At 48.2% G+C, this 26418-nt stretch overlaps 2 protein-coding genes across 6 annotated transcripts in view; one reads left to right on the top strand and one right to left on the bottom strand.

The window, feature by feature from the left end:
- Nucleotides 1-20431, top strand: part of CFAP92 (cilia and flagella associated protein 92 (putative)) — a 66522-nt gene extending 46091 nt beyond the window's left edge. For 4 of the 5 annotated variants that reach the window (XM_045063381.1, XM_045063379.1, XM_045063380.1 and 1 more), the window contains 5 exons: nucleotides 1273-1570; nucleotides 15261-15422; nucleotides 15981-16193; nucleotides 16274-16418; nucleotides 20194-20431. In XM_045063381.1, coding sequence (XP_044919316.1) covers nucleotides 1273-1570; nucleotides 15261-15422; nucleotides 15981-16193; nucleotides 16274-16418; nucleotides 20194-20228 — 853 coding nt within the window. In that variant the 3' untranslated portion in view covers nucleotides 20229-20431. Of the gene's footprint in view, nucleotides 1-1272; nucleotides 1571-15260; nucleotides 15423-15980; nucleotides 16194-16273; nucleotides 16419-20193 lie in introns of those variants that run through there. The other variant, XR_006601572.1, reaches the window with a different exon arrangement.
- Nucleotides 18360-26418, bottom strand: part of ACAD9 (acyl-CoA dehydrogenase family member 9) — a 41035-nt gene continuing 32976 nt past the window's right edge. The window contains exons 10-18 of the mRNA XM_004738621.3: nucleotides 25728-25798; nucleotides 25476-25595; nucleotides 24313-24441; nucleotides 22241-22320; nucleotides 21345-21471; nucleotides 21081-21158; nucleotides 20439-20567; nucleotides 19743-19815; nucleotides 18360-18922 (exon numbers count right to left, since the gene is read on the bottom strand). Of these exons, the coding sequence (XP_004738678.1) occupies nucleotides 18822-18922; nucleotides 19743-19815; nucleotides 20439-20567; nucleotides 21081-21158; nucleotides 21345-21471; nucleotides 22241-22320; nucleotides 24313-24441; nucleotides 25476-25595; nucleotides 25728-25798 (908 nt within the window). The 3' untranslated portion in view covers nucleotides 18360-18821. The remainder of the gene's footprint in view (nucleotides 18923-19742; nucleotides 19816-20438; nucleotides 20568-21080; nucleotides 21159-21344; nucleotides 21472-22240; nucleotides 22321-24312; nucleotides 24442-25475; nucleotides 25596-25727; nucleotides 25799-26418) is intronic.

Below are 26418 nucleotides of genomic sequence, written 5' to 3'. Positions count from 1 at the left end.
CCTTGAACACAGGTCAGGCGAAGTTATATGCTGTTCTGGGGGAATAGCTCAGAACAGCCCTAGCAGTGAGTGATGCGGACCAGAACCAGATCCACCAGGCCTGGAACAGTTTCCTCTCCCAGCTGCATGTTTGCTTCTGTTGCTTCTTCCCTAACCTGTGAAGAAAGGCATCCTCCAAAGATCAAGATCTTCCACTCTGTGCCTGCCTTTACCTGTGCTGTTCTACTCCAGGGCTGGTGAACCTCTCTCCCTTTTCCCCCTACTCCCCTTTTCCCCCAGGCCTTCTGCCTGTGACCCTGCGAAGCCGTGTGTTCCTTCTGCAGGACTGAGCATGGCTCACGCTCCCGGAGGGCCTTCTCCATTCATGTAGGGAGCAGGGGGGCCAAGCGGGGCACCCCCAGTTTGGAGTGGAGACTGACCAAGCCTAGTGCAGTGGGAGCCCTGGGACCATGGCCAGCCTGTGCCTGGCTCTGTGGGGGCAGGGAAGGACAGTGGCTGGTTCTTTCAGGACATTGGGAAGGGCTGGCCTTGAATGTCAGCGAGCAGGCCTTCATCAGGGGACAGTCTGCTCACTGGAGCCCGGGTGGGGGATGCCAACCATTTCTTTAGGCTTTAAAGCCAGCAACAGCCCTGGTGAGAGTCAGCTCCCAGCTTCTCAAATATATTAATAAAGGGAGGGCGGGCGCCCGGGGCCATGGAGAGAGGGGACTGAGTCCTGTTCTCTCCCACGTCTCCCCGCACAGCGCTACCTGAGGGGCTAGGCAGGTGTGGGTTGGGCACCCCACAAACAGCAGGCCGAAGCTGCAAGTCAGGAAGGGGGGGCGGTGCCGGGGGCCTCAGCAGGCTCGTGCTGGGGAGGTGCTGGAGCGTTTGGGTGTCCGCTGCCCCAGCGGTCAGTGAGGGGACACTGGGCCCTGTCTAAGGAAAAGGGAAGAAAACTGCTATTTATTAAGTGTCTGCTGCGTTCCAGGTAGCGGCGGCTTCCTCAGGGCTTTATCTGAATCTGCAAGGCCAAGGGGTGGGCCACAGCAGCCGAAAAATAATCAGAGTGGATTGTGGGAAGGGTTTAATTCTGAGGGCTGTGAGGAGAGTGAAAAGGAGGCATTCTCTTTGGTGGGCTCGTCCGGGTGGACTCTAAGCTTCGAGTCCCCAAGTTCTGTGAACTGGGATGAGCCAAATGACGCCTGAGCTGCACGTGCTCTTGGAAAACGGGACTGGTAAACACGTTTGGAAATGTAGGTGAGGCCATGTGGGTGGCCCTCTGTCTTGCAGGATCTACTCCATCTGCCATCACAGCACCAAGCTCAGGGAGGTGATCACTAGAGGCCTGCTGCCATCCTCCACCATGGTCAAAGACTTGAGCCAAGAGCTGGGGCTGCCCATTTCACAGGACGATCTTGCAGACGGAAAACTGATGGTCTTCCCGTCTCAGCCTGCCCCTTGTCCTGAGCGCTTCTTAAGTCAGAAATCCACCCTGGCTTATGAGATCCAGGCCCACAGGGACAAGTATCTGCGGTGGCGGAACACCATGGTGCTCAAAAGCAAAGGCCAAGAGCCCAGCCTCATCCAGGTGGGCGTGTTCTCCTCCCAGGGTCAGGGGTCCCAGGCCTCTGCTCACCTTGGGGCTGTCCAGTCACCTGTGGGGACATACAGGCTCCATGACCAGTTTCTTTATCTCCCTTGATCCTGGGAAGGGTGGGCGTGAACCTGGTCAGAAGTGTGCACTCCCAGCCCTCGGGTCCCCATCCTCCCTGCAAGGGAGAAGAATGCTCTTAGGGATTATCATCTTTACCTTGGCCCCTGAGTTCATCTCAAAGGAAGAACTGGGGTGAGTGTGTGTTCTTCAATGTGTAAGGGGAACAGAATAGGAGCTGAGAAGCTGGGGAGGTGTAAGAAGGCTGGGTGCTCTGTGGCCTGAATGGCAAGAGAGAGCCTTGCTCACTCCACAACCAAAAACCAAGGACTTGAAGTTGTCCACCCAGGGGCTCTGTGAAGCACCCCCACCCCAATCTCTAGGGAAAAGGAAGTCTCTCAGAAGCTTTGAAAGTGTACATTGTTTATGAAAACCAGTGAAGAGGCTTTTCCCCATTAGTGTTCAGGTTTTTACGGAAGAACCAGTTCTTGGATCTATCAGTCTTCTTTTTTATTTTTTCTAATTAACTTCAGTTTTTATTTTTTTATAATATTTTAAAACTTTATCTTTCTCCTATTTCTAACTTCTTTAAATTTTTTTATTAATGAAGTATAATTGGCATACAATGTTATATTGGCTTCTGGTGTGCAACATAGTGACTGGACTGGACTTTATGCAGTGCTTATCCCAGTAAGTGTAGTCACCGTCTGTCACTGTCCAACACTAGTACAATATTGTTGACCATATCCCCGATGCCGTACTTTGAGTCTCTGTGACTTATTTTGTAACTGGAGGTTTGTACCTCTTAATGCCCTTTATCTATTTCACCCATCCCCCCCCCGCTTTCCCCTTCGGCAACTATAAGTTCTCTGTATTTAAGAGATTTTTGTGTGTTTGTTCATTTTACCTTTTAGATTTTACATATAAGTGAAATCATGTGGTATTTGTCTTTCTCTGACTGACTTATTTCACTTAGTGTAACACCCTCTAGGTCTCATTGCAAATGGCAAGGTCTCATTCTTTTTTATGGCTGAGTCCTATTCCATTGTATATGTCCCATGTCTTCTTTATCCACTCATCAGTCGATGGACACTTGAGTTGCTTCCATATCTTGGGTGTTGTGAATACTGCTGCAACAAACATAGAGGTGCATTTATCTTTTCAAAGTAGTGTTTTATTTCCTATGAGTAAATACCCAAGATCGTATGGTAGTTCTATTTTTATTATTTTTTTGTTTATTTTTTTAAAGATTTTATGTATTTATCTGTCAGAGGGAGTGAGCATAGGCAGACAGAGAGGCAGGCAGAGGCAGAGGGAGAAGCAGGCTCCCTGCTGAGCAAGGAGCCTGACGTGGGACTCGATCCCAGGACGCTGGGATCATGACCTGAGCTGAAGGCAGCCGCTTAACCAACTGAGCCACCCAGGCGTCCCTATTTTTATTTTTTGAGGCACTTCCATACTGTCTTTCACAGTGGTACACCTTCCTAGCTTCTTCTTCTTCTTCTTCTTCTTCTTCTTTTTTTTTTAAGATTTTATTTATTTATCTGACAGAGATCACGAGTAGGCAGAGAGAGAGAGAGGGAAGCAGGCTCCCCGCTGTGCAGAGAGCCCGACGCAGGGCTCAATCCCAGGACCCTGAGATCATGACCTGAGCTGAAGGCAGACACTTAACTGACTGAGCCACCCAGGTGCCCTTACCTTCCTAGTTTCTTGTGTTGACTATTTCATTCATTTTTATTTTTTCTTGTTTAATAAGAAAGCCTACTCATTTTCCTCTGTTTACATCCTTGGCCATATTCTGTAAAGTATGTTTCAATTGTTATTTTCCTTATAAATTATGAAACAAGACTGAAAATAGGCCTATAAAAAAGTCAAACAACTGAGAATATTCGCAGTCCTCCCTTACCCCATTATTCTACCATCTGAGTGCACTTACATATTTACACACATGTGCACACACACACACACAAGTAGTACATCACATGACTACATCACATTCATTTATGGGTTAATACTGTTTTGTTAATGTCATTTAACAAAGGAGCTTGAAGATTTTATGATAACATGGCTATAAAATTTATAATATGTTTGCACAATTTACTTAATATCTTCATATCACTTATATTCGGTTGAAACCACCTGGAAACATCATTCCAGATTTTTAAAAAGATTGTTTCTATTAGTTACTGGTGATTTCAAATGGCCTTAGCTAGCTTATCCATACCATAATCAATAATTGAAACCCAACCATAATTTAATTTTTTCTATCCTTACTCAGAGATGGAATTTAACTACTGTAAAATGTAATCATTGTAAGTATATATAAATAATTTTTAAGTAAATTTATGGAGTTGTACAACCACCACAATCCAGTTTTAGAACATTTCCATTCCCATAAAGTTTTTCCTTATGCCTGTTTGAAGTCAATCCTTGCTCCCACCTCCAGCCCCAGGTAACCACTGATCTGCTTTTTGTCTCTAATTTGCCATTTCTAGACATTTCATATAAACAGAATCAGACAATATGGGGTCTTTTGTGCCTGGCTTCCTTCACTGAGCATCCCCTTTCTGAGGTTCGTCCATGTTGCAGAGCATACTGAGAGTTCCTTTTTTAAAACTGCTGAATACTATTCCATTGATTGAATGTATCACATTTTTAATTCACTCATTCCCCATTTGGTGAAATTTGTATTGTTTCTAGTTTGAGACTATTATGAGTATCATTGCTATGAACATCGGCAGACAGATCATTACATGAAAATGTTTTCATGGGGCGCCGGGGTGGCTCAGTGGGTTAAAGCCTCTGCCTTCGGCTCAGGTCATGATCCTGGATCATATCATTCATGGGTAAAGACCATTTTACTTCTTCCTTCCCAATCTAGATATCCTTCCTTCCTTCCTGCATTAATCTATGCTGATTGCCATACAAAACGCCATAGGGTGACTTAAACATCAGAAATTATTTTTCTCACAGTTCTGGAGGTTGGGAAGACAGGATGAACATGCTGGTAGAGTAGGTCTCATTCTGAGTTCTCTTCTCTTGGCTTGTAGGTGGCTGCATCTTGCCATGTGCTCTGCATATGCAGGTGTGGGGAGAAAGACAGTGGGCTCCCTGGTTCCTCTTCTTATAAGGACCGTGATCCTACTGGATCAGGCCCCCCCCCCCCGACTCTTATAACTCATCTAACCTTAATCACTTCCTTATTCAAATACAGCCACATTAAGAGTTAGGGGGTGGGGGGGGATTCATTCCGAAACCCCTACCCCCATCCCCTTTTACTTTAGAGCCTCTAGAATATGGCACAGGGTTACACAGGAGTGGTAAGAGCACATCTGCTTGTTTTCTTTCTGTTCTTGAGAGGAAAGCAATCTTTGACCGTTAAGTTAGATATTAACTGCAGGACTGTGGTGCGCTTTATCAAGTTGAGGAAGCTTCCTTGTAGTCTTAGTTTGTTTTTATCATGAATAAATGTTGAATTTTGTCAAATCCTTTTTTCTCTCTGCCTCTATTGAGGTTCTCTTCTTTATTTATACAATGTCTTACATTCCTTGATGTTTGGATGTTAACCCAATCTCGTATTCCTGGGATGCATCCCACCTGGTCCGAGCGCATGATCTTTTATCTCTGTGTTTCTGAATTTAGTTTGCTAATATTTTGTATTTTTCTTGTAATAGTTTTGTCTGACATCGATACTTGTATAGTATTGGCCCTGTAAAATAAGTTGGTGTTTCCTACCCTTCTGTTTTCTGGAAATATGTGAAATGTTGGCATTCATTCTCTCAGTATTTGGTAGAGCTATCCAGTGAAGCCATCTAAGCCTGAGCTTTTCTTGGTGAATAAATTTTAAATGGCTAATTTGATCCCTTTACTTGTGGTAAGTCTATTCAGATATCTTTTTTTTTAAGTTTATTTATTTATTTATTTATTTGACAGAGAGAGGGAGAGAGATCACAGGTATGCAGAGAGGCAGGCAGAGAGACAGGGGAAGCAGGCTCCCTGCTGAGCAGAGAGCTTGATGCGGGGCTCAATCCCAGAACCCTGAGATCATGACATGAGCCAAAGGCAGAAGGTTAACCCACTGAGCCACCCAGGTGCCCCCAGATATCTTTCTTAAGACAGGTGTGATAATTTGTGTCTTTTTGGGAATCAGTCCATTTATCTAAGTCACCTAATTTGCTGATATATGGTAGTTAATAGAATTTTCTTATAATTCATTTAATTTCCATAAATTTAGTAGAATGTCCCCTCTTTCGCTCTTGATTTTACTAATTTGTATCTTTTCTCTTTCTTGGTCATCCTAGCTAAAGATTTTCCAATGGTGGTGGTCTTTTTGAAGAACATTTTTGGAGTTTGTTCATTTTCTCTATTTTTCTATTTCATGTTTTTCTGCTCTAAACTGTAATTTCTTCTGCTTATTTGGGTTCAATTTGTGACTCTAGTTTCCTAAGGAGTAAAGTTATGTTTTTGATCTGGATCTTTTTATTTTGTACATGTAGGTACAGCTACGAATTTCCCCCTAAACAGTACTTTAGATGCAGCCCATAAACTTGGTTTGTTGGTTTTCATTTTCACTCACTACGAAATATTTAGTAATTTCCATTATGGCTTTTAGAAATTTAGAATTTAATTTTGTTGTGATTAGAGAACATACCTTATATGATTTCTATCCTGTGTTTAAATAGATCTTATTTATTCATTTGACAGAGAGAGACAGCAGGAGAGGAAATACAAGGCGGGGGAAGTGGGAGAGGGAGAAGGCTTCCAGCCGAGTAGGGAGCTGGACGCAGGGCTCAATCCCGGGACCCTGGGATCGTGACCTGAGCCAAAGGCAGATGCTAACGACTGAGCCACCCAGGTGCCCCTGTCCTGTGAAATTTATTACAATTTGTTTTATGGCCTAGATCCATCCTTAGGCTTGAAAGAAATATATATTCTTCTAACACTGTAACAATGTTACATAATGTTATATAATGGCCAGCTCTGTTTGTTCAAGTCTTATGTCATTGATTTTCCTTCTAGTTGTCCTGTCAGTTGTTGAGATTGAGGTATCAAAGTCTCTATTCATGGCTGAATCATCTATTTCTCCTTTCAATTCTGTAGATTTTTATTTATTATATTTTGGGACTCTGTTGTTACACATGTTTGTGTTTATATCTTCCTGATGAACTGACTTTAATCATTATGAAATGTCTTTTTGTTTCTAGTAACATTTTTTTTAAAGATTTTATTTATTTATTTGACAGAGAGAGATCACAAGTAGGCAGAGAGAGAGGAAGGCAGAGAGAGAGGGGGGAAGTAGGCTCCCTGCTGAGCAGAAAGCCGGATGTGGGGCTTGATCCTAGGACTCTGGGATCATGACCTGAGCTGAAAGCAGAGGCTTCAACCCACTGAGCCACCCAGGCGCCCCCTCTAGTAACATTTCTTTTTTTTTTTTTTTTTAAAGATTTTATTTATTTATTTTGACAGAGAGAGATCACAGTAGGAGAGAGGAAGGGAAGAGATCACAGAGAGAGGAAGGGAAGCAGGCCCCCTGCTGAGCAGAGAGCCCGATGTGGGACTCGATCCCAAGACCCTGAGATCATGACCTGAGCTGAAGGCAGCGGCTTAACCCACTGAGCCACCCAGGCGCCCCTCTAGTAACATTTCTTAAAAACCATTTTGTTTTATGTTAATGTAGCCACAGCAGCTCTCTTCCAGTTTGCATACTACATATTTTTTCACCGTTGATTCTCAAACTGTGGCTTTGCATCTAATACGTGTCTACTTTAAACAGCAGATAGCTGGATCTTTTTTTTTTTTTTTTTAAATCCAGTCTGACAAACTTTGCCGGTTGATTGTCCATTTATGCATAATATAATTATCGGTAAGGTTGGATTTATGTCATTTCTTAAATATATTTAATATTGATTTTGATCCTTTGTTTCTTTACTGCCTCCTTTTGTGTTGAACAGGTATTTTTAGTGCACCATTTTAATTCCTTCATTGAATTTTTTCCTTAAAAAAGTTATTAGTGGGGTGTCTGGGTGGCTCAGTGGGTTAAGCCTCTGCCTTCAGCTCAGGTCATGGTCTTCAGGGTCCTGGGATCGAGCCCCGCATCAGGCTCTCTGCTCAGCGGGGAGCCTGCTTCCTTCTCTCTCTCTGCCTGCCTCTCTGCCTACTTGTGATCTCTTTCTGTCAAATGAATAAATAAAATCTTTAAAAAAAAAGTTATTAGTGGGTTCTCTAGGAGTCTTCCATTATATCCATCTTAATCACAATCTAGTTTAGATTATTTTTAGCTTTTTTAGGGTAAAATGTAGAAACTTCTATAATATAGTTCCATTTCCTACCCCTCCTTTACGTTGTTATTGTTGTATGTTGTTATGTTACAATATGTGTGTGTGTATAAAACAATCCCCAAATGTAGTTTTATTGTTGTTTTATGCAATCATGTCTTCCAGATTCTAATTTGAGAGAAGGAAAATGTTTATATATGATTTTATGTGTACTATGTATTTATCATTTCCAATGATTTTGTTAATGTAGATTTTAGTTATCATCTGGTGTCATTTATTCTCGGTTTCAAAAGATCTCCTTTAGTATATCGGATAAAAGCAGGTCACTACCAACAAATTCTACCTTTATCAGAGAATATTTTTATTTCACTATTACTTTTAAAAGATGGGTTTTGCTTGACATAGAATACTTGGTATTTACTGAGAATATTTTTTCTTTCAGCACTTTGAAAATATCATTACATTGTGTCTCTGTTGTTTCTGATGAATATTAAGCCATTATTTATATTGTTTCTGTATACATGGTGAGTCATTTTTTTCTTGCTCTAAGATTTTTCATTCTTTTTCTTTCAACTGTTTGATTCTAGTATGTACAGGTGGGGATCTCTCTAGATTCACCCTACTTGGGGTTCATTGAGCTTCCCTAGGTCAGTAGGTCAATCTTTCAGGCCTTAATGTCTTCAATACTTTTTTCTGCTCCTCCTTCTCTGCCCCTTCTCAGACTTCCATTATGCGCATGTTGGCTCACTTAACAATGTCCCACAGGTCATTAATATAAAAAAATATTCTTTTGTTTCTTTTTCTCAGGCTGGATAATCTCTATCTTTAGGTTCAGATTCTTTGTCAGCTTAAATCTGTTATGTCCCTCCAGTGAATTTTTCATTTCAGTTACTGTACTTTAGAACTTCAGTCTTTACATAGCTTTTTTGGAAAATCTCTTTATTCAGATTGCCTATTTCTTGACTCATTGTATATTTCCTTAAATTTCTGAAATAATTTTTAGTTAATTTTTGTATCAGCTGCATTGAGGTCTTTGTTAAGTCAAGCAGCTGAATTCACTCGACAGTTTCTAATGATGGCTGTGTTTTCCTGAATTAAGGTTTACACTTTTCTATTTCTTTGCGTGTCTCCTAATTTTTGGTTGAAAAATAGACATAGGAAATGCATTGCAGCAGCTCTGGATTCTGCTTTTTCTCCCCAAGGGTGATGGTGGTGGCTGTTATTTAATAACTTGCTTGCACAAAATATGTGGAATCTCTTTCCTCAGTGGTCTGTAGCAAGCTGATTATCTTTCCTGGTTTTGTTTTTACTTTTATTATATTTTAAATATTTTATTTATTTGATAGAGAGAAAGTGAGCACAAGCTGGGGGAGTGGCAGGCAGAGGGAGAAGCAGACTCCCCACTGAGTAGGGACCCCCCCCCATGTGGGACTTGATCCCAGGACCCTGAGATCATGATCTGAGCTGAAGGTAGATGCTTAACCAACTGAGCCACCCAGGCATCCATTTTGTTTTTAGATAGTGTGTGTGTGTGTGTGTGTGTGTACATGAGTGTGGGGGAGGGGCAGAGGGAGAGGGAAAGAGAGAATCTTAAGCAGGCTGCACACTGTGGGACTCAGTGACCCTGAGATCATGACCTAAAACGAAATCAAGACTCTATTGCTTAACCGACTGAGCCACCCAGGCACCCCTCTTTGCTGGTTTTAAAACTGCTTTTTATTTTTAAGCCTGGCTTCCTTGGAGTCACCGCCATGTCTTCTTCAATCAGTGATCAATCAGTAAATGGTTAGAAGTTGCGTACCTCTGGCCACCCAGGCTTCCAACCTGTTTCAGTGGATCTGTGTGTGGGTAGGGGCATGCGTTCAAAGTTGGCTCTGGCTTTGGCTTTTCACAGGCCTCTCATGCATATGCAGGCAGGCAGTCAGCAAGGGATGTATGAAGAGCATGTCAAGGTCCTTTATGGCTATCTCATTTCCTGTCTCTCCCCGTTAAATTTTGATTAATTTGCTTGCCACATGTAGGATTGCAACCTCAGCCCTGCTGAGCAGGGGGGCAGCTCTGTTTTTTTGCTGCTGAGATTGCTATTGTTGCTTATAATTAGCTGTGCACATGGGGTTTGCCAAGCCACAGTTCAAATTGAGTAAGTCTGCGTTCAAATGAGCAGAGCAGCCGCAGATTTTCATGACTGGCATGCCCCAGCAGAACTACTGCCGTTAAGTGCCCTGGGGTGGCAAGAATGACACAAACTCTGACTGTGCTTTCCTGAAGTTCAGCACATTTTTATGAGTAAACATATCTAAATTTTTTGTATGCCTTTGGACAATTTCCAGTAGTTGCTTTTGACAATTTCATCCAGATTTATTGTTTCTTGAGGAGAGGACTGAGCTCCTTACTCCACCGTCCCGGAAGTCCTATCTTCCTCCTTCCTAACTACAATTTTACTTATTTCTATTTGCTACGATGTCTGTGGCAGGGGGTGGGGGGAGCCTTGGGGAGTTGTGTCCACTTTATCCTTTGCTTTACTATATTTTTTTAAGATTTTATTTTTATTTATTTAAGAGAGAGAGGGAGAGAGCACAGCAGGGGGAGTGGCAGAGGGAGAGGAAGCAGCAGGACTCAATCCAAGACACTGAGATCATGACCCAAGCCAAAGGTAGATGCGTAACAACTGAGCCACCCACGCACCTATACAATTTATTAATGGGCATTTATATTCTTATGTTTTGCTATTTAAACAATGTAATTACATATTTTTAACATAGACATGCAGAACTGTTTTGAGAGGTTTACTTAGGATTAGAATTGCTAAATTAGGGGCACCTGGGTGGCTCAGTGGGTTAAAGTCTCTGCCTTCAGCTCAGGATCCCAGGGTCCTGGGATCGAGCCCTGATTAAGGTTCTCTGCTCAGCAGGGAACCCGCTTCCCCCTCTCTCTGCCTGCCTCTCTGCCTACTTGTGATCTCTGTCAAATAAATAAATAAAATCTTTTAAAAAAAATTGCTAAATTGTACTTTGACTTGTCTGGGTAATACTTTATTTTCCAAAATGTTTAGACCATTATATGCCTGCCAACCATGCATGACTTTCTATTTTCCTACTTCCATGCTCATACCTCTTATAGTCAGACTTTAATTATTGCTAGTCTCTAATGTGTAATAGTCTCTATGAAGGTTTTACTTTGCATTTCATTGTTTACTGCTGCAGTTGAATATATTTTTATTCAATATATTTTTACTATTTGAAATTTAATAATTTCTTCTTCTGTAAATGTGTTCCTTTGAACTTTAGGTAGTTTTAATGTTCTCAGTGCTAACAATGGCATTTTATAAACATTGCAAATCTTCTTTTGGTGCTTGACTTCTTTTTACTTATTGCCGTCTTTTTTTTTTTTTTAAAGATTTTATTTATTTATTTGAGAGAGAGACAGGGAGAGAGAGCATGAGTGAGGAGAAGGGCAGAGAGAGAAACAGACTCCCTGTGGAGCTGGGAGCCCGATGCGGGACTCGATCCCGGGGACTCCGAGATCATGATCTGAGCCGAAGGCAGTCGTCCAACCAGCTGAGCCACCCAGGCGTCCCTTATTGCCATCTTTTAAGGGACAAAAGTTATTTTGTAAAATTTCCATTTCTTTTATGACCTAAATGTTTTGCCTTATTTAAAATCTTTTCCTATCCCAAAGTCATACAACTATTCAGTGTTTTCTTCTAAGAAGATTTAAATTTTTGTTCATCAGATTTAAATTTTGAATTTATCTGGAATTTCTTTTTCTTTTTTTTCTTATTTATTTGACAGGGAGAAACCACAAGTAGGCAGAGAGAGGAGGAAGCAGGCTCCCCACTGAGCAGAGAGCCCGATGCGGGACTCGATCCCAGGACCCTGGGATCATGACCTGAGCCGAAGGCAGTGGCCTAACCCACTGAGCCACCCAGGCGCCCCTGGAATTTATTTTTCTTTAAAGATTTTTTTTATATTTATTTATTTAAAGATTTATTAAAGATTTATGTTTTGAGATAGAGTGAGAGTGAGCAAGAGAGAGAGAGCAATAGCTGGGGGCAGAGGGAGAGGGAGAAGCAAGCTCTCCAATGAGCAGGAAGCTCAATGCAGAGCTCAATCCCAGGACCCTGAGATCATGACCTGAGTTGAAGGCAGACCGAGCCACCTAGGGACCCCTGGAATTTATTTTTCGTATGAAGGTAGGAATCTAATTTCATTTCTTCCACATGTTCAACGGTACCAGCACTTGACTTAAAAGCCTATCCCTTCCCCAATGATATATAAGGCCAATGCAGTCAGATCAGGTTGCTATTTATAGGTTAGTTTGTTTATGGGTATTTGAGATCTTCATTAAAATTGCACCTACAAATGCATTATTTTCTTCAAAGAATCAATATCTGTTGCTTTTTAAATTTCCATATTTACATTTATTTCCTACTACATGGATCTCTACTCTTATTCCTTCCTACTTTTGTTGGCTCGAATTTGCTCTGCTTTTTCTAATTTCTTCAGATGGACGTTTAGGTAATTTTCAGATATGATCCCCGGGTCCTGGGATCCATTATAATGTATTCATTTTGGCTAAAAACTTCTTATGAACATTAAGTTCATCCCCTAGTTTTTGTATATCATTATTTTCATGATGACTCAGTTAAAAATAATTTTCTATTTTCCATTTTCATTTGTCCTTTGATGGGTTAGTTAATAGTATACTGTGTAATTTCCAAACATTTTAGGATTTTTGTTACCTCTTTTTGTTATTCAGTTGTACCTTGACTGCATGATCAGAGGATATATTCTGTATAATTTCTATCCTTTGTTGATATTTGATTTACAGTCCAAAATAAGGTTAATCCTGGAAACTGTTCCAGAATATTTGAAAAAAAAAAAAAAAGTATCCTGTAGTTGTTGATAGTGTTCCAAACACATCAACCTTTTTTTAAATTTTTTTCCTTTCCCAAATCTATATCCTTATCTTTAAATTCTGTCTCTTCTCTCAGGTTCTAGGGGAAGTCTGTTAAAATCTCCAGATATGATTATAGGTTTATCATCTCCTATTTTTGCTTTATATCTATCAAGCTTATGTTTTAAATATATACAAATTTCAGACTTCCTTAGCCTGTTGATTTCTTTTATAAATATGATAGGTCCTTTTGTCTCTGCTATTACTTTTTAGATGTATGCGTTAAATACAGTAAGCCGTATGAATCTTAGGTATACAGCATCCTTCATTTTAATCTATATATATCCCTATGAAACCATTACACAGATTAGGGTGTAGGGTGTAGGAAAAGTCTCTGTGTAAACCTCCCAAGCCTTGTACAACTGACACACTGCTGTCAATGGAATGGCCATCTCGTCTGGGTATACAGTCTTAGGTTCAAGTTCTTGTTCACAGTTCTGCTGCTCTAGAACTGGAGGCCAGTCTGGTACTTTTACCTGCACAGGTGGCCTGCTCTTTCTCTGGCAGTTTTCAGAGTTGGTCTTTACCTTTGTGGTCTTACCTGTCACTAACAGTGTGCCCAGGCTTGGCATTTTTGTTCTCTTTTCTGAGGCTCCTGCTTTTTTAAAAATTTCCTACTGCTGGGACGCCTGGGTGGCTTAGTTGGTTAAGCAGCTGCCTTTGGGTCAGGTCATGATCCCAGCGTCCTGGGATCGAGTCCCAATCGGGCTCCTTGGTCGGCAGGGAGCCTGCTTCTCCCTCTGCCTCTGCCTGCCACTCTGTCTGCCTGTGCTCACTCGCGCTCCCCCCCTCTCTCTGATAAATAAATAAAATAAATAAAAAAAATTCCTACTGCTTTCCCTTTCCTTTTGCAACTTCTGTTATTTGGATTGTTTCCACTTTGGTTCCCAGGCTTTCTAATTTTACCTCAAGCTCGTTTCCAGTTCACTCATTCCTTCTACAGCTGCCCCACTTCTGCAGGGTGTCTTGCTTGCTTGTGTCCTTTATTTCAACTCTGATGTTTTACATACACTATTTGTTTCTTTAGTCTGCTGCTTTGAAGACTGATTATTACATTTGCCTTGACTTTTTATCCCATCTCTTCCAACAGCTTGGCTTCCATTCAGTTTGTGTCTGTGGTCTTTTATGCTGGTTCTACTTCTCAGGCATCTAGCTCCTTTGGCTGCGAGTCCAAATTTCCCTGCAGCTTTCAGCCCCAGGGCCGGCAATCCCGTGTCCGGAACAACCGTGGACCACTGTTCTAACCTCACCACGGAGTCTCTTTTTGGTCAGAACATCCATTTTAAACTCTAAGGAGTAAGTACCATGAAAGGAGAAATCGGTCTCTCTAGGTTGTAATGCTCTAGCTCTAAGGTTTGGAAGGAGCAGGGGACTTGCACTTATTATGAAGGGAGACTGGCTCATTCAGAAACCACCCTCCCCCCCAACAGAGAACAACCAGAAAAACTGGACAGAATACTCACTGCTCTGACTGCAGCTCTGTGTGCCATTACAGGGTCCCAGCCTGGATGGCCCTTCTGGCATAGTCATCTTGAAGGGGCTCCATGGCAGGAGTCCTGTCCCTCATCCAAGGACCTGTGGCCTGCCTCTGCCTCCAGACCCTCTTGCTCTCAAACTGCCTTGACTTGTTGCCTTCACTTTTCTCTCCTAAATGTGAATCACAGATTTTTTAATATTTCCCTTGATTATTTTGCATTCTCTTACAGAAATTCCTCAAAGATTACAAAGTCAAGACACTTGGGTTTGGCCTAAAGATGTGGTTAATGTGAGTCAAAGTCACCATCTTCAGTTAAAAAAAAATTTTTTTTCCCAAAGCAAAAGACTGTGATTTTGCTGAAGGTTGATAGGCAAGTGGCGGGCAAACAACACTGCACAATGCTTAAGAATGCAACTCCTTCTCTTCCGGGTCCCAGCCACCTTCTGTTCTCTCCCTTCACTGCAGCTTTCATTCACCAAGGAAGCTGACAGACCGTCTTGGGGGCTCTGGAGAGAAGGTGATACTTCCTGTGTAGTCAGCACTAAAAGCTGACCGTGGGCAGGGTGGGTAGTTCTTACTGCTTGAAGTCACCATCTCCCCTGTATATCCACAGAAGCATGAAGCATGAATCTCCCACTTCTGACCATCGAAGCCCCAAATTCTATCTGTGGCCAGGTGTTGTGAATTCCAGTTACTTTGGCCTTAGGCAAATCCCATTTCTGGCCCTGGCTGCCACGTTGGACAGTGAAGGTCTGGAGCAGATGGCCCTCTGGTAGGTTCTGTGATGGCACAGCAGCTCCAGAGCTCGAGACGTGATCCCTGCACACTGCGGCCGTGCCCCACAGATCACCTTGCTCACCACTAGCTGGCAGCTGGCGTTGAGGGGTCTGGGTATAATGACTGGTGTCTCTTTCCTCAGAAAAATATTACTGGAGCCTACCAGCTTAAGAAGCCTTCGAAGTCTGTGGTGAAGGTGATCCGAATTTCAGCCCCGGCCAAAGACGCAGTTTATAACTACAGTATCCAAACCCTGAATTCCACAGAGCTTGCTAAGAAGGAGCTGTATCGAGAGATGGCCAAGGTGAGTGCGAGGCCCAGGGAGGGAGGCAGGTAGTCCGTGCTTATACACCAGACAGAACAGTAACTGGCTAATCCAGGGAGCTCACTCCTCATCTGAACATAGGAGGCAGCAGGGGCGCTCTGGTGTGCACCACAAAGCCAAGCAGCAAGAGGGAGACCAGGTGCTGGGGGGAGAGGTGTTCTGTTCCCGCACCCCGTGGGAATCCCTCACACATCTCTCTATGCTGAGAGATGCTCAGCATAGGCTCCCGTATACCCGGCTGCAAACAGCTGCAAGGCCCCTACCTCTAGAAAGCAGCTCGTTGCTGTCACCCCAAAGGAAATACCTCAGCTTAGGCTTCTAACACATTAGCTCTGGAGAACGGCTGCTCTGTTGAAGAGAACACGAACATGACCCCCCAGTTCAGTTATTCTGAGCGGTCTGGTTATGCGGTCAGGAACTGTCATTCCGCTCCACGTGCCACCGTTTCCAGTGTTTGCTTGGAGACTGGAGGGCCTGTCCACACCAGCGGTGGCTGCTACCAGCCCTTCCCTCTTCTTGTCTGCCCCTCATTTGCAGGAGCCAAAGAAGAGATTCACGTACTCCCAGAAGTACCTCTCGGCCATGGTGGAACCTCAGGACTCTGAGGAGGAGGAGAAGAATGCCAAGAAGAGATCCCGCCAGGCCTGGCTCACAGCCAATGGATTCCAACTGACAGGTCTTCACAGAAGCCCGGAAAGCGACTGTCACCTGAGGCTGCCGCCCGTTGGCACCGTCCCAGAGCTAAAAGAGGTCCACGGGGCAGAGTGGGAGCTCAGGTGGAGTGTCCGCGGGGACCTCCCTCCTTACTTACTGTGGTGTTCTCTGTGTAGGAGTGGAGGGAAAATGCCGGGTTTGCTACCATGCTGGATCGAGAGCGGTGGGGCTGGGACCGGCGCCACCAGGACTTCGACCTGTATAGGCAGCCCCCACCTTTCCTGGAGCTGCCCCCTCCTCCAGTGCCGAGACCTGCGACAGGTAACAGAGGCCTCTGCAAGATGGAGCCTCCTGATGAGGGCAGTCAGGGTCTCTGCTGCTTGGCGTCTTGGCTTTTTCATTTTCGCTAAAGCTAGGAAGTTGAGTCAGAACGGGGAAGGCATTAATGTGCTAGGCTGACTCAGGAGCCCTGGATTCTAGCTGGAGCTGCAGTACTAACTTGTTGTGTGACAATGAGTCCCTTCACTGCTCCTGGTCTCCGGCACCACAGCAGATGCTCAGAGAGTGCCATGTGCAAGTGGGGGCAGGGCAGAGGGAGAGAGAGAATCTTCCAGCCGATGCCTCTCTGAGTGCGGAGTCTGACACAGGGCCCAAACCTGGGGCCTGAGCCATAATCAAGAGCCCAGCCACTTACCCAACTGAGCCAGCGAGGGGGCCCCTCTGGACCTGGCTTCTTAGCTATAAAACATGTAAGTGGGGAAATCGGTCTAAGGGCTTTCTGGGCCTCAACAGGCAAGACGTCTAGATGCCTGGCCAGCAACTGGGGCAGAGGCTCTGGGCACCTCTGGGACCTTCTGACTCCCTTCCTGCTCCATGATGTTGCCATCGCCCTGTGTGTGAGAGAGGAAGGGAGTCTAGAAGCATGGGTCCCTTTAGCCTTCTGTTTATAAAGATGGGTCTCCATTTATAGGTTGATAGAGAACCCAAATTTGCTGGTTACCAGAAACTTCATTCAGGGACAAAGAATTTAGTGACAAGGTTTGCCAGAGAAACCATTCCCTGAAAGCCAGAGCAGATAAACAAATGGATCTCCTTCCTCCCCCAACCACCGAGGTTGCTAACAGCTCCACGAAGCAGGAGGAAATGCCGACAAGCTGCTGAAATTTGTCCCCCCTGCTCCATCTGGCCCTTGCTGCCTCCCTTCAGAACAGGCTCTGGGCTCTGGGGCTGCTGAAGCTCTCCTGTTACCTGTTGGGGTGGCCCTGCCTAGCAATGCCAGGCTTGCCTCCTTGGCCCGAGTGCTGCCGCCGGGCTCCCTGCAGGCCTTCCCAGCCCGCGCTCCCTGGGCACGTCTGGCAGCCGGGGCCTCTCCTCCCCACCATGCTTATAAAGAAAACTCAAAAATGGCAGCTGGGAAACAAGATGCGAACGAGGGGTCTCAGCCTTTGAAACTCGGCTAGATGAAGAGAAAACCAGCTGCTGACAAGCATGCCCATGCCACAGGGCCTATGGCGAAGTCCCCTTTCCCAGGATGTGGGGGCTAGACAGCTGCTTCCCAAGTTTCCTTGGCAAAGGCACTCTGTGCATCCTCCAGTCCCCGTACCGTCCCAGATTCGTACTCTTCTCGCCAACAAAATACTTAAGAAGGTTAGCTCTGATGTCATAAGATTTGTCAACTTTTACCTTTTGAAGATCAGTTATCCAGTCCCTGGCAAAGTGCCGAGGCCAGCTGAGGTGTCTGCGCACCAGACAGACTGTACTTAAAGGGAAAGGAAAGAGTCTGGCCTTCTCCTCCCACCTCAAGACAACATCTGTGGTGGGTTTTCGGGAGCCCCAAACGGCCCCAAATCCAGACAAAAGCTCCAAGCTTGCCTGCGTGAGCACACTGGGACCCACTGTATCTGGCAAGCAAGAGCAGAAAGGAGTCCAGAAAAATGCAAAGGCCTATTAGCATCCCTCAAGATTCTGCATTGTCCCCCCTTTCAGGAGTGGAGGCCAAGCTCTGTACAGGCTGTGCAGAGAAAGGCCCCAGGCAGGAAAGAGCATATGCTATACCAGACCATGTAATTTGTACCCATCGCCTAAGAAAGACCAGAGACGTGCTCAGTAATCCCCAGGACACTGTGGCCTGGCCTGGGCATGTGGTCCTCAGCATTCAGGGCCCCTCTTCCTGCGGGGTGAGGACAGAACGCACTGGAGGCCATCACTAGAGGGAGGGCCTCAGGGTTCTGAGGAAAAACAGGATCAGTACAGCACAAAGGCTAGAAGGGTAAACACAAACCGTGCATTTTTATATCTTTTGTTATTAAGTACATCTGTTCCACCTACAGTTTGTAGGCGGTTTCTTGGAGAATACACAGTCCACAAGAAGAACGTGCGGCCTAGCAGAAGCAGCTCTCCATGCCTCAAACAGGTCCCTGCCAAACTCCTCCCACAGAGCCAGTGCCACAAGCCCGTCACCACTGTGACGTCTCTGAAACTAGCGGAAGCCCCTCAAATCCCAGATGTCACCAACTGCGTTCTCTCTTTGCTCTGTCTCTTCAGAACCTGGGACCAGGTCAAACAGCAGTGCCCCCAGGGCAAAGCCTAAAGAGGTACCCCTCAGGTCAGAAGGCCCCTCTGGTATACATGGGGGAGAAAAAACCCCAGTGCTCCATCTGCCGGAGAAAGTTGTCCATCGATGGGCCATGGCTTGGGGGCAGCAGGGAACACTGTTGGTTTGCTTCAGGATGTCCTGTCCAGAGGGTGGGCACAAATGTAGGCCTGCTTCTCTAGGACCTGCTGGGACACCTTCTTAATCTGCTCATCTAGATTTTCTGGAGAATCTGGGAGAAAAAGAAAAAAATAGGTTTGTGAGAACAAATATTGCTGGGGCTGCTGCTGCTTTAAAAAAAAAAAAAAGGAAAAAGAAAAAAAGAAAAGAAAAAGCCCAACCCACTGTGAAGAAACCCTGAAGGTAACTCTCCACTTCCACAGCCCCAGGAAGTGATTCTGGCTGCGGGGAGAAACAGGGCTAGGGCTTCATCCTGGAAAACGAAGGGCTCATCGTGTTAACCCCTAAAAGCTCTGGATCCTGTGGGAGCAGGGCCTGGAGAAGGACCTTCTTGACAGTCAAGCCTACGAGAGGAGCAACCCCGTCTCCCCGCCACAGCACAGACCAACACACGCCAGCACCCGGAGCCAGAAGCTGCACAGAATTATGTGCTCCTCTCCTCCCATCACTTGGCAACACGGCTGCACTCTACAGCAGGGGACACAGGACACGGAGCCCTGAGGCCAAAACGACTGTAAAGGTCAGAAGAATCCGAGCCGGACGTTTTCAGACATGGCGAAGTGACTACGGTACAAACAGCCCCAGGAGCCAAGCCCCTGCACGGACTAGAGCCAAAGCCTGGGCTATCTGCTAGGAGGGCAGCTGCCAGATTCAGGTCAGGCAGGCTGGGCCATGCCTGTGGGCTCTGACAGTCTTCATCTGCAGGTAACTTGTTACTGTCTGGCAAGCCATCCTGCAGGTGAACCTGACCTTACTAGCCCTCACTCAAGGGAGAGGTTTGTGAGCAGCAGGCAGGTCCTAGGAGCCTGGCCGTCAACAGTCACCTGCACTCAGCGCTACCCCACTAACCCCCGCAAGGCCACACTACTTACACTTGTCTAGCTGGGACAGGGTGAAGAGATTCTGGTAATAAGCTTCTGCACAGAAGATGTTGGCCAGCAGAACCTGTCAGAACCAAGGTTGAAGATGATGACCTAGGGCACCCCCTCCCTGGTGTGTGAGAAATTCAGCCCAACTCAGCAGCTTGGCCAAGGTCAAAAGGCCTGGCGCAGGAATCAGAATCTTGGGTTCTAATTCCATCCCTGAATCAACCAGCTCTATCCCCAAAAGCAAATTATTCAACATTTGTGAGCCTCAGGCTCCTCTACGCAGGAAGGCCAACGTAATCCCAGTGCCCACAGGCTGTTGTGGGACAATGCATGTCAAGATCCAGCACACAGGAGGCACTCAGTGACTGCATCCAGCCACTGAGGGTAAGGAAGGCAGATGGGGTGAGGGCACAAACTCTGGGATCCCATTACTCACCTATCCCTCTTCCTGCAGGCAGAAAGACAAAAGCGAGTAGCCCTGTGTCCTGAGTAGCACAGACCTTCTCATTGGAACGGACCACCAGTGCTGGCCATGGCCACAACTCAGCAAACCCACCGGCCTCCTGGGCCCATGCCTGGGTTGAGGCCTTTGACTTGCCCAGTTCCTTGTCCCGACTGGGCCATGCCGCCCACTGACCCCCTCCCTCAACCACAGGCCTCATTAAAGTTCAGAGGACAAAGCTGGCACGAAAGGCTCACCTCGTGGTCGTGGTTGCGGATCCCCACTCGGATGGAGCGGCTGGCCCTCGACAGCACAGCCGTCATGCCATACAGATTGATGAGGATGTTGGCTACCCGTTTCAGGACCATCTGCTCCTCCACGATGGTCTGTGAACACAGAGCCCACGGGGAAACTCACAACCTAGGACCTCACTCCCCGGGCACAGCTTCAGCCATCTCTAAGACTCACTTCATGCCTCCATAAAGGAATCTAACACTGCCTCTCCCTTTGGGTGGTGAGAGGGGGCTTGCTGGCTGCCTGTTTTCCCTTCTGTCTAGATTCGGGCATGGGTCAAGCCAAGACCAGGTCCCAGAAACCTGGCTGAGGCCACAGGCTGTTGCTTACTGTGCTTCATGTCACCCTCAGCAGCAACAGCCTCACAGAGCGGGGCCCTAGATCTGGGCCCAGATGGGGCTGCCCTCCCTACTGCAAGGAACCTCCTTTTACTCAAAAGGCACCACCCAAGTGGCCCCGGGGTCGGGCAGTTCCACCCCACCCCTCCACAGTGACCAAGATCTCTAAGCCTGGTCCCGAAGGTGGACACTTGGCAAAACACCCCATCTCCCTGACCCCAAAGTTGGAGGGCCAGCCATCCCCAGATGTGGCAGGGGCCGGGGTACCTTGCCAAAGCGGAGTAGCAATGTCTCTACAGTGCGGCCGAAGTAATACACGTTCTCCTCGAGCTTGTTGGCACTGTCCTGGTATGCCAGGGGGAAAGACCACTTAGTGCTACTTCCCTGTGGTGCCCATCCCACCCGGCTGGGGCTCTGGGGTCCAGGCTCTGTTTTTAGGCTGGACCATCCTCCCCAATGCCCTGGTCACAGCCCTCTAGAAGGGGATACCCACACAGGGGCAGGGAGGTAATGCCACCTGTCCCCACTCACTGCGACACTGGGGTGCACCGCTCCCAGCTTCCCTGTCAACCCCAGATCCACGGTTCGGCCCAGGGAGTCTCGCAGCCTTCGGCCGACGGTCTCAATGACAGTGGTCACGTTGCCCCGTTTAAGCTCGCTGTAGAAAGCCCATGGCCCCATGAATTCAGGCCCCGCTGCTGGTTCCCACTGCCCACCAACAGCGTTCCTCTTAGCACCTGTTCCCTCTGACTGTCCAAGGCATTAAAGGGACCAACTCAGGACCTAGGTGTTGTCTCACCTGGCCCTGGGCCTGCTGGATGCCTGAGACCACCCCACCACCTCCGTCAGAGAACAGCTGGTCTCTGAGGTAGAGCCACACAGAGCGCTCTCCACAAGCAACAGTCATAGCCAGCCCCCTCCATCCCCACCCCGGTGGTGCTCCAGGGTTAAGGAGTCTGCAAAAATGCCCTGAGCAACCCATACCAGGTGCCAGCAGTGATTTCTAATTGCTCCAGCCCCATGATGGGAGTCAAGCGGAGCAAGAGAGTGCAAGAAGAAAAGTGGTCTTGTGGTTGGTAGCCCTGGAGCCCAGCACCTGTTGGAGGGACAGCTCTCATTCCTTAGGTTCTGAAAACAAAGCTCCCTGCAGCATGGGTGATGGGAGCCGCCAGGGGAGGAGAGCAGTGAGGGCTTCCTGAGGCAGCTGGCCCCTCTGATCACCTGCAGGTGAAGGCCAAGCTCTGGAGCCTGGCTTTTAAGGCTCCCGTCTCTTTCCCTCCCTTTAGGCAGCCTCTGACTGAGCTGAGCACTGCATGGCTCCATGATGCCCATCCCAGGACAGGGCAGCACCCTGCCCTTGCTGCCCCAGGATGGACCTCTGATGGGCAGAGGGAACCTGAGGAGTGGCTGGCGGGGCTGGCACCTACTTGATCCTTGCAGTCAGGATGCGGCCGGCGTGCTGCAGGCCTGTCAGGGCAATGTACATCCGGAGAATCTCGTTGGTTCCCTGTGGCCAGAAGATAAGTCATGTTGGCCCCACTGGGATGGCCTTGTATGTGCTGTGCATGCAGCTGGCTAGGCCACCCCACTGCCCCCTCAGCAGTGCCACGGAAGCTGCTACGCTGGAAGCAGCGTGACCCTGGGAGCAGGGCTGTGACCAGAGGGTGACAGCAGCACACTGGCAACCACCCCACGGGGACAAGCAGGGGCCTGGCCAGACAGCTGTGGCCTCCCTCAGGATCTACCACCTCTCTCTGACAGTGATACAGGAGTCCTTCCTTTCTGTAAGCCTCCACTCTGGCTTCTTTACGATGGGAGAAACCACCTTCCTCGGGAGGGAGGGGTGCCGGTGCCCAGGTGCAGCAAATGCTGGGTGGGTGCCATTATATTCCTCAGGGAAGCCACTGGCTGTGGAGGACGAGAGCTGGCTGCTCCCCAGTGCCATGCAGCCATACCCAGAGGGCCACCTCTTCTAGCTGCTGTCCCTGCGAACACGGCTCACCACCTGGGATTACCCCCAAACCCCCCATCCCCGGTCAGGACCAAATTCAACCAGGCTGAGGGGAAGGGGCCTCCCATGGGAGAGAAGAGCTTGGAGGCCTGCAGGCTAAGGTGGGCCCTGTCCTGCATAGTCTCCAGCCCAGAGCATGTGTTTCAAACAAAGGGCTCTATGGCCCTCAAAGCTTCTGTGCCCCCCCCCCGTCCCCTCCCCCATCCTGGTCAGGACCAAATTCAACAGGGCTGAGGGGAAAGGGACTCAGAAGCAGCAGTTCTGGGGCAGCAGGGACACAACACATCCCCCATCCCCTTGGGAAAGTCCCCTTTGTGCCCTCAGGCTGGTCACATCACATCCTGTCAGGCCTCTAAGAGGACTGCAGGGTTGGGATGCTGGGGGTTGGGGGGGGGGGCTGGGCATGCCAGGAGTGAGAGCAGCCATGAGGCCTTACCCCAGCTGGGGAGCCAGGCCCCACCTGCAGGCTGTCTGAAGGTGCTCTTCAGAAACCATCCCGCTACTCAGGCTCCAAGCCGTGTCTACGGGTCTAACTCTTGTACTCCCTACGACCATCCTAACACTCTATCCATCTCACCACAGCCTCTGAAGTCAACCCCTCTTTTCTGCTGCAGGCACCTGGCCTCTGCAAAATGCACACCCCAACATCAGCCCTGGGGAATTTCCCAGAATGGCAAATCATTCAAGTCATGCCCTGCTCTGATGGCTTCCAGTGCCTGCATAGGAAAATCCAAATTCTTCTGCTTATCGGTCAGGGACTTCCACAGCCTGGCTGCTTGTCTCCCCTTCTCATCTACCCTCTGCCCCCACCCCATCAACTCTCCTACAACCTGCCCCAGCTCCCCCCTACCAGGACCAGCCACTGCTGCCACAAAAACTTGCTTGTTCTACCCAGTGCCGGCAGATAAGGCCCTATCTGGGCCTGGAACATTCCACTTCCCTGTCCTTGGCCCAAACTACCTTCCCCTGGGCCAGGCCACTGTTGTTTCCGCCCCCGAGGGCCAAGAGCACTTGCTTCCTGAGACTCCAGCCCACTGTCAGGGGAGGTGCCCCTCAGGCCCTCACTGTGCAGATATTCTCCACGCAGGCCATTTAACCTTTGACCCCAAGCTCCTCAAAGGCTTCTCTGTGGCCCCAACCCCCTTTTCTTACCCCACCCAGGGTCTGCCCCCCGCACTGAACTCCTCTTTAGGCCTGTGAAGGCCCACGAAGGGTGGCAGCGATTACAGAGGGAGGTGTCCAGGCTGGGGAAGCCTGTGGAGGGGACGCTGCTGAATTGCCTCAGTATCCTGAAGAGGAAAGCCAAACCCAGAGTGAGCCCTGGAGGCACAGCCGGGCCTCCCATGAGACCTCTGCTTGTCCCACCACCAGAAGCGCAGGCTCAGTGGGAAGGGCGCTCACTTGGCCCCTCAGGCCTCCCCTCCATCCTGGGAGGTGAGGTGTGAGGAGGACAGATAAGCGCGCTTGGAAGGGGGTTGGCGGGCTCACCTCGAAGATGAGCAGGATTCGGCTGTCCCGCAGCAGGCGCTCATACGGGTAGTCCCTCATGTAGCCCGAGCCCCCGAGGATCTGCAGGGCTTCGCTCACGCACTGCCAGGCACCCTCTGAGCTGAACACCTGCCCCGGGGCCAAGACACGGTTAGCATGGGGCCAGCGGTGCTGAGTGCCTTCCACAAGGGGGGCAGCCAGGGCAGGGTGGCTGGGCAGGGAGTGGGAGGCTCGGCGTGGGAGGCTGGCTCCAGGGTGAGACTAACCCAGACTAACCCAGCTGCCCTGTCATAGTCTCATGGGGTGGACTAGGGCAGGTCCTTTTTTTCCTTCCACAGGGACCAGCCGTGGCTCCCTATCTGCGCCCCTTTGAGACTCTTCCTACATCTGAGGCTTTCTTGGGGTAGAGGGGCCCACTCCATACTTGCCACACGGAGGAAACTCCTGTCTTTTTTTTTTAAAAGATTTTATTTATTTGACAGAGATCACAAGTAGGTGGTGAGGCAGACAGAGAAGAGGAAGCAGGCTCCCTGCTGAACAGAAAGCCCGATGTGGAGCTCGATCCTAGGACCCCAGGATCATGACCCGAGCCGAAGGCAGAGGCTTTAACCCCCTGAGCCACCCAGGTGCACCAACTCCTGTCCTTTTAAAACCCATCTCAGACTCCCTCTCCGGGAGGGCTGACCCTGCCCACCCAGCCCCAATCACCCACAGCTCGCTCCTCCGTGCAAGAACTGCTTGGGCCCACACCTGGCTGCAGGGGACATACAAAAGTGGAAGGCTGTCCATCCACAGTAAAAGTCCTTCCCACGAAAGCTCGGCCGCTGCTGTGTACTGATGGGAAATTGTAACACATGGCCTGTATTTTCTCCATCTGTTATCAACTGGTGACAACTTGGCACAAACTGTGCTGGGGAGACACTGTCCTGTCCTATAAATGCACTCAAATGGGCACTGTTCTTTGCTGTTTCTCCTGTGCCATGCTGGCTTCCCCAGATGCGTCCTAGGGCTATGCCTGGCACACAGTGGGGATGTCATAAATACTGGATCAATGATAAACTGACCTATAAGTGAACAAGAAGAGGAAGGTGGCAGGGAACACAAGGTCTGAAAGGCTGCAGCTAAAGAGCTATTCTGGGTCTCTCAGGCTGGGCAGGGATTACCTTCACCATTGCAGCCTCGATGGAGCAGTCGGGAAACCCCGGTTGGTCCAGCATCCCCGCAGTGAGGTAGGCCATGCTTTCCATTACATAAGCCTTCTGAGCCATCAGGGCAAACTTCTCCTGGGGTGTTCAGGAAAAAACACAATCAGGAAACAATCTGCATGTGGTAAGACCCAGATGTGCCAGCCAACAGAGAAGGAAATGAAGTCCGGAGGCTCGAGGCCCAGGAGCACCAAGCCCAGCCTTCGGTACCTGAATCAGTCCAAATTCACTGAGGTTCTTGTTGAACTGTTTCCTTGTGCAGGCATATGCAGCAGTCATTTCTGAAGAAGATCAGAGTCATTAAAAGAACCATTTTCTCTTTATCCTGAAATGCTTTCCCAAGGCTATCCTCACTGCCCTGCAAACACTCAGGCAAGAACTAGGAGAAACGGGTCTGCTGAGAACAGATACCCCTCAAAACGGCACTGCCCCTTCCCAGCACATCTTGTCAGAGGCAAGGCCTCTCCTGCTCAGGCGGGCCTACGGCAGCAGACAGGAACAGAAGCACAGAGTCTAGAATCAGGCCTGAATCTGGCACTTTCTCTTATCAGGTGGTAGGCCGGGCCAAGCAGCTACCATCCCCGACCACCACCACCACCGACCTCACAGCATTGCTGCCGAAGCTGCCAGAGCTGCAGTGAGTGAGGCACTGAGGGCAGAGGCCCCCTGCAGGAGGAGCAGGCTCACACCTGTCACAGCCATCGATTACCAAAGCAGGAGGGCACCTGAGAGAACATGGCCGCTGGCGAATGCCAGCCCCCCACCCCCTGTAGTCAGTCTCCTCAAGAGCCATCCTTTGGGGCAGGCCGACTGTGAGAGACCCCAGGAAGCTCTTGCACGGAGGCATTTTCCCGATGGGGAAGCAGAGGCCCAGGGCACTTCAGGGCCTTGAGGACAGCTC

The sequence above is a fragment of the Mustela putorius genome, unplaced genomic scaffold (assembly GCF_011764305.1).
Source record: "Mustela putorius furo isolate JIRA1106 unplaced genomic scaffold, ASM1176430v1.1 tig00003850_pilon_pilon_pilon, whole genome shotgun sequence".
NCBI lineage: Eukaryota > Metazoa > Chordata > Mammalia > Carnivora > Mustelidae > Mustela > Mustela putorius.
Note: the sequence above shows the minus strand (reverse complement) of the source record. Positions and strands in the feature narration are given on the sequence as shown.